This window comes from Hyla sarda, chromosome 3 (genome assembly GCF_029499605.1).
Source record: "Hyla sarda isolate aHylSar1 chromosome 3, aHylSar1.hap1, whole genome shotgun sequence".
In the NCBI taxonomy this organism is placed as follows: Eukaryota; Metazoa; Chordata; class Amphibia; order Anura; family Hylidae; genus Hyla; species Hyla sarda.
In genome coordinates, this window is record NC_079191.1 from 312197864 (window position 1) to 312205958 (window position 8095).

At 38.0% G+C, this 8095-nt stretch overlaps 1 protein-coding gene across 1 annotated transcript; it reads left to right on the forward strand.

Annotated features, from left to right (window-relative positions):
• The first annotated feature begins 829 nt into the window (after window positions 1-829).
• Window positions 830-2382, forward strand: LOC130362492 (uncharacterized). The gene is made up of 4 exons (XM_056567063.1): window positions 830-1125; window positions 1416-1827; window positions 2180-2283; window positions 2372-2382. The coding sequence occupies exons 1-3, from the start codon at window positions 1030-1032 to the stop codon at window positions 2275-2277; spliced, it is 606 nt and encodes a 201-aa protein (XP_056423038.1). The 5' UTR covers window positions 830-1029; the 3' UTR covers window positions 2278-2283; window positions 2372-2382.
• The last annotated feature ends 5713 nt before the right edge of the window (window positions 2383-8095 follow it).

An 8095-nucleotide genomic window follows, 5' to 3' on the forward strand; every position in this document is an offset into this window, starting at 1 on the left:
TTATTAGCACAAATGAAGTAGCAAAAACACAGACAAATTGTACACACAATAATTCATCAGTAAATGACAAACCACATTAAAACCATTTAAAATCTGGTTATGAAGCAGATTTTAAATGGATTTTACGGCAAGGGAAACCGCATGGCGCTCCCAGGCAGAGAATCTTTTTTGGTACTATGATGGCTACAGGTGGATCTGATTCGGAGTCCACTCGTGTTTTAAAGAATTCCTTACGTAATTTAATACATCGGCGCACAAAGATATGGTGGAATAGGACTTCGCTTGAGCAGTATAAATCCAGGGGTCTTATTCCCCGGGGGCTGCGTATCCAAACCTTCCCCGCATATGGTAAAGAGGATGAGGTCTTTTCGAAAGCTTGGGAGGAGGTATGTCATAAGAGTGCAATGACTTTTATCCAGCTGATTGTTGATCTTAACACAAGGACCTTGGATGCCCTGTCGGGTGAAATTGATTCAGCCATGAAGCAGATACAGGAGATAACATCATCGCAGGAATATGATACATTCGTGAAAGAAATGGAGGAATCCTTTGTGCTCTGGGAAAAACAGATCCAATCCCAAAAGTCGAGTAAGTTCCAACGAGATGTGAATGATTACCAGAACCAAAAGGTGTATAAGTGGAAATTTCATACTAGAACCAGGAGTGAATCTGTCTCCTCACGGGCCTCCCGGGATACAGTCTCAGACATTTCATCTATTGCATCCACATCATCACGGGTCCAACCACATAGAAGTAAAAAGAACACCTCCTCTGGGTCATCCTCTCGCAGACGATACGAACGAAATACTCACCATGATAATCAGCGACATTCCATGAAGGTAATAAATTTATCTGATCAGGTGCTGTCGGAGGCTCAAATGGTGGTCCTAAATCATGGTTTATCCTTTTCCCCTACTACCAGCGTTGATAGGTTTGAGGCTCTTAAAGATGTACAGCTCTTTGCACGAAAACTGATTTTTAAAAAGATGTTCCATAACTCCACCTCTGCCTCTATTTGTGACACGCGTGATGAATTACTTGCACTTCAAGCTCTTGAGGACTTATCGGGTGAAAATGAAATACAGAATGATGACTGGTTCCCCACGCAACTGTATCCTAGATCAAGTAAGTTCCCTCTGTTGGCTACTTACCCTAATGTAGATACTTTTGTACAATTGGTTTCAAAGGAAATTGAAAAGCTATCATTTATAGCTCCTTTCAATAATTGTTCTCATGATGAGAGACAGGCCATTCAAGAGTTAAAAGATATGAAGGATATCACAATCAAACCATCCGATAAGGGGGGTAACATTGTACTGTGGCCTGTCAAACTATATGAAAAAGAAGTGTTTAAACAACTGAAAGACACATCATGCTATAAACGACTGACATATAATCCTCTTTCCAAATTTCAGGCTGAGTTACGACAAATTTTGAATCAAGCGAAAGATGAGGACATCATCACCTCTAAACAATACGATTCTCTGTGGATTGACAACCCGATGATTGCCACCTTCTATTTACTGCCAAAGATCCATAAGCATGCCACTACACCACCAGGTAGGCCCATCGTGTCAGGATGTAACAATTTTTGTGATAGAATCTGCAAATTAATAGACCATGTATTAAGAAAAATTGTTGAAACACTACCGTCCTATCTTAGGGATACGACGGATGTTTTGAGACGAATGGAACACATCCATATGGACAGCGATATGCTTATTGTAACATGCGATGTAGAGTCACTCTATACTTCTATTCATCACGTTGATGGTCTAAGAGCAGTCCAAGCTTTCCTGATGATGTCTGAAGTGGATGATAATCTGAGTAGGTTCATCACAGATCTTCTTAGTTTTACCCTGACACATAACTTCTTTATTTTTAAAGAAGTTTTTTATCTTCAATTGCGGGGGACCGCTATGGGCGCGGCTTGCGCCCCAGCTTATGCCAATCTCTTCTTGGGATTTTGGGAGCGGTCTATTTTCCTCACCGAATCCCCTGAATTCATCGATCGAGTACAATTGTGGGCACGTTATATCGATGATATAATTTTTATCTGGAAAGGAAGTGTGGCAGAATTGGAAACGTTCATCCAGATCTTGAATAATAATAGTCTTAACATAAAACTGACCTATAAGGCAGGCCGTAGTAATATGGATTTCCTTGATGTCTCTTTCAGTGTGGACGATCAGGGATATGTCCAATCCAATCTGTTTCGAAAACCAACCGCAACCAATTCTCTGCTGCATGCACAATCAGCACATCCACCGAGCCTAATTAAAGGTATACCTATTGGTCAATTCCTGAGGTTGAGAAGAGTATGTTCCACTGAAGCTGATTTTGAGAAATGTGCCCTTGATCTGTTTAACAGATTCAGAGAACGAGGATATAAGGAACAATGGCTCAGGAGAGCATATTTGAGAGCGAAACACACCAAGAGAGATGCCCTTTTGCAACCGAAGCCTCATGAGAAACGGGATAACCAGGTGAGACTTATTTCCAGGTACCATGCACAAGTCCCTGAGTTTCGGAATATTCTATCTAAATACTGGGAGGTCCTCCTGGTAGATCCAATTCTCAAGTTATACTTACCTCCAAGACCATCGATCACCTTCCGACGGTCACCGAACTTACAGGACATGTTGGTCCAAAGTCATCACCGAGCCACAGCTCAGAAACCTGCTTTTGAGAGACCTAAACCCAGATGGGGATCTGCCCCCTGTGGAAAATGCAAGGCCTGTGTCAATATTTGCACTGATACTGTATTTTCTAATTCAAATGGCTCACGCATTTTTACCATTACCCACAGGATTTCATGCGATACCATAGGGGTGATATATCATGCAACATGCCCCTGCGGCCTCATATACATCGGGATGACGACTAGAGAGCTTCGAAGACGTACACGAGAACACGTACTTGGTATCTTGGCAGCCAAAGAAGAAATGGATACCACAAAATTAACAACAATCCCACGGCATTTTAAACAATATCATGATAGTGACCCACACGGATTCTCGGTAAGAGGGATTGATCGTATCTTTATTGGTACTAGAGGTGGTGATTGGAAAATACAGCTTGCCCGCATGGAGACTAGATGGATATATAAGTTGAAAACTTTGCGCCCCGATGGTCTTAATGATCATGCTAGCTTTGTGCCATTTCTGTAGCTAGTTATATTTATAAGTTGACTCCGTTTCATTTTGTGTCTAGTCTACTCCTTGATTGGAGTTTTTTATTGTCTTTGGATTTTAATATTATTTTAATCTTATTCATCCCTTTCTCCCTTCTTTTCTTTTCTATTCTCTTTACTTTTAGGATGTTTTGTCTTGTGGTTTGAGGGGCTGAATACTTCTGTGTGGATGGCCATATCGTCACCTCTCGTTGCTCATCTGTGACTGAGACTTGAATGAATAAGCAATTTTTAATTCCTGCCATACACCGGGGAGTTTTTTGTATTAATAGATCATGATTATTATTAACTTAAAACTGGTTACTTTATTTATTCACAATTATGTAGTGATTGTACTATCATATAATTATTGAATTTCTTTTATGGATTATTCTGATTTAGTAGTTGTTTCACTTTATCGAGTTTGATGTACTCTTATCATGGGTTTTAATTTAATTTTTAATTTTTAATATATGATGTTTCTTTTGACGCACCATAATATGAATTTTTGCATAAGTTCACCACTACACATTATCTACTGTCTTATATACACCCTCACAGGAGTTATACATATATATATGTATATGTATATTTATATATATATGTATATGTGTATATACATATAGATATATTCTTATTTTATTTATTTATTCTTTGTTTATATATAATCTCTCCACTGTAATGATGTATTTTGATCTTTATTCTAATCACTTTGTGGTTTGTATTTGTGGGTTCATATATGTTTCTATGAGCTGTGTTTTTATTTATTTATTTTTCATGGGACTAATTTTATATTTACTACTATTATCCTATTTGGTAAGTATATACTTTCATCGATTTAGCACTACCATCACGTTTGGTTTTTTGCACCTTGAGCACCTTTCACTGATTTTTTCACTTACTGGTGATGCTTTCTCTCTCCTTTTTCTTATTACTATTAATTTACTATCTATTTACTTGTTATTACTACTTTTATTTACATCGTTTGGCTACATTAGTCATGTGACTATTATCATGTGACCGTATTAGCTATCTCTTCCCTGGTAGTATGGCTGGCGCCGACAACGATCGCGTGAGTTGTGCACATCACGTGATCGGCGGACTCATTTGTCGTCGAGCTGTAGCGGGATCTCATGGGTATGATGCGCCATGGGACGCTGTGGTGCATCGGTCATGTGATCTCGGCTCGATGACGTGTGGGTCAGGTGATCGGGAGCCAGACCGGATGTGGCGCTGGAGGAAGTGACGTCACCCGCCGAGATAGCGGGCACCAGCGCCACATGCGGTCTCTGTCCTATTACTTAGGCTGTTGGAACTGATGCGCATCTACAAGTAGGTGATTTTGTAATACACCCACCGCCATTGGCTGTAATAGCTGCCCCTCAACCTTACCCTAACCAATTATGTTTGGAGGACCACTATAAATAGGGATGCTCTTTAGCACTAGACACGCCCCCTGACGAAGCCCATACGCGAAACGCGCGTTGGGGTACAGGTAGTGATCTCCCCTTTTGGTGTATGGCAGGTATTTGTTACTTTATGCTGTCTTTCATGCTCTTATCTTCGTTGTTATCTAATGCTGCTGACTGACCTCTGAACAGGGCTAGGTGCCATACAATTGGATACTTGCACTTTACCCATAGCCCCTTTGAGGACATATACCAGCTTTATACACTCATTATATGTATGTCGTATTATTTATTTCTACTATTTATGGGCATGTTGCAATTTGACATCTCTGGACTGTATCCCTGCCGTCTGTATTGTCTACCATTGTGGATTTAGTATCACTACCTTTTTCTGTAGCTTTCATCTGTATAGTACCTTGTATTTTATGTATGATTTTATAATGCACTTGAATAAAGTTTATCCACTATTTTTGTATCTAAATCAGTATACTGGTATCTTCTTCTTTTCTAAAGAATAAATAACAAATTTTTTGACATTCAAGGAAATTATGAATTTTAGGGCAGATAACATAAGAAGATTGGCAGAAGAAATGGTAAGAAGATAAAAGAATGTCAGAAAAAATAAATCTGGAAACCCATAATTAAGGAAGAACACATACATATTAAATTAAGTTTCCTCAAAAATCACCACGGAGAAGTTGGTAAGAGTCTGTTTGGTGGGCATTTGATCAATGGATCCCCATCTATCGCAAAAATAAGGCTCCCATGTCCCTCATTCGAATGGAGTAGTGGTGAAGCTTATGAACTGCCAGTCTATTGAAACTCTGGGACAATGCCAAAGATACCCAGTGTTTGCCCCTTCCATTAACCAGACACATGTCTGTTCTGTGGATTGGTGATAAGTTTTTGATTATGAGAAATCCCCTTTAACCTCTTAACCCCTTAAGGACTCAGCCCATTTTGGCCTTAAGGACTCAGACAATTTAATTTTTACGTTTTCATTTTTTCCTCCTCGCCTTCTAAAAATCATAACTCTTTTATATTTTCATCCACAGACTAGTATGAGGGCTTGTTTTTTGCGCGACCAGTTGTCCTTTGTAATGACATCACTCATTATATCATAAAATGTATGGCGCAACCAAAAAACACTATTTTTGTGGGGAAATTAAAACGAAAAACGCAATTTTGCTAATTTTGGAAGGTTTTGTTTTCACGCCGTACAATTTCTGGTAAAAATGACGTGTGTTCTTTATTCTGAGGGTCAATACGATTAAAATGATACCCATTATTATATACTTTTATATTATTGTTGCGCTTAAAAAAAATCACAAACTTTTTAACCAAATTAGTACGTTTATAATCCCTTTATTTTGATGACCTATAACTTTTTTATTTTTCCGTATAAGCGGCGGTATGGGGGCTCATTTTTTGCGCCATGATCTGTACTTTTTTTTGATACCACATTTGCATAAAAAAAACTTTTAATACATTTTTTATAATTTTTTTTTTAATAAAATGTATTAAAAAAGTAGGAATTTTGGACTTTTTAAATTTTTTTTCGTTCACGCCGTTCACCGTACGGGATCATTAACATTTTATTTTAATAGTTCGGACATTTACGCATGCGGCGATACCAAATATGTCTATAGAAAATGTTTTTTACGCTTTTTGGGGGTAAAATAGGAAAAAACGGACGTTTTACTTTTTTATTGGGGGAGGGGATTTTTCACTTTTTTTTTACTTTTACTTTTACATTTTTTTACATTTTTTTTTACACTTGAATAGTCCCCATAGGGGACTATTCATAGCAATACCATGATTGCTAATACTGATCTGTTCTATGTATAGGACATAGAACAGATCAGTATTATCGGTCATCTCCTGCTCTGGTCTGCTCGATCACAGACCAGAGCAGGAGACGCCGGGAGCCGCACGGAGGAAGGAGAGGGGACCTCCGTGCGATGTTATGAATGATCGGATCCCCGCAGCAAGTATTATGGTATTTTAGGATGTGCAAGTATTAGTCCTTTGCCTCTAGAATAATTTATTCTTTGGTTGTGATTCACCACATATCTTATCATTTTATTGGTAGGCATCTTAATATTGTGTAAGCTCCTGCACTTTATAGATTGTCTTTTACATAGACGTTCAGTATTATAATTAGTGTTGAGCGGCATAGGCCATATTCGAATTCACGAATATTCGCGAATATATGGACGAATATTCGTCATATATTCGCGAATATTCGCATATTCGTTATATTCCCGTTTTATTTTCGCATATGCGAAATTCGCGTATGCGAAAATTAACATATGTCAATATTAGCATACACAAAATTAGCATACGCGAAAATTCGCATATGCTAATTTTCGCATATGCGAATTTCCGCACGCCAGTCTCACACAGTAGTATTAGAGCCTTCTTTACACCACACAAGCTGGAAGCAGAGAGGGGTGATCACTGTGATGTGTACTGTGAAGAAAAAAAAACAAAAAAAAACGAATATTCGTAATTACGAATATATAGCGCTATATTCGCGAAATTCGCGAATTCACGAATATGCGATATTCGCGAATAATATTCGAATTGCGAATATTCGCGAGCAACACTAATTATAATGTTTATTGTGATGGGTCTTTTGCTTTATGTATCACTATAGGACCTATTTACTGCACACTCAGACGGGGTCTATGCTGGTAGCATTTACAATAATTGAGGACGGGTATCAGGTTAGGTGAGGGGGTTCATGCCCCCTCCCCCAGGTTGTGCACTGGTTTTAGTTAACCAGATTTTAAATGGTTTTAATGTGGTTTGTCATTTACTGATGAATTATTGTGTATGCAATTTGTCTGTGTTTTTGCTACTTCATTTGTGCTAATAAAATTGATAATTGATCATTCTTTGGTGTGCTACTGTAATTCAGTGAGGTCTTTGTCTACTACTTGGAGTGTCTTTTGTTATCACTGAGTAGCACCCTATATTATTAGGTTGATCCCCCCCTCATCTCTTTCTTCTTTTATTACTTATTTTATAACATAATCTGCGCCGAAACAAAAACAAAAAAATATTTGTGGGGTGAAATGGAAAAAAACAAAAACAAAAAAATACCACAATTTTGCTACTTTTTAGGGCTTCTGTTTCGATGATGTGCAATTTTTTATAAAAATGACTTATTAGCCCAGATTTATCAATCTGTGTGAGAGAAAAAGTGGAGTGATTTTCCCACACAACCAATTACAGCTCAGCTTTCACTTTACCAGAGCTCATTAGCTAGGCTGTGGTTGGTTGCTGTGGGAAAAACTCTCCCCTTTTTCTCTAACACAGTTTGATCAATCTGGGCCATTATCTTTATTCTGTAGGTCCATACGGTTACAGGGATACTCAATTTATGTAGGTTTTATTTATTTTACTACTTTAAAAAAATTATAACTGCATGCACCAAAATTAGTATGTTTAAAATTGTCATCTTCTAACCCCAATAACTTTTAAATTTTTTTATATAAGGGGCAGTATG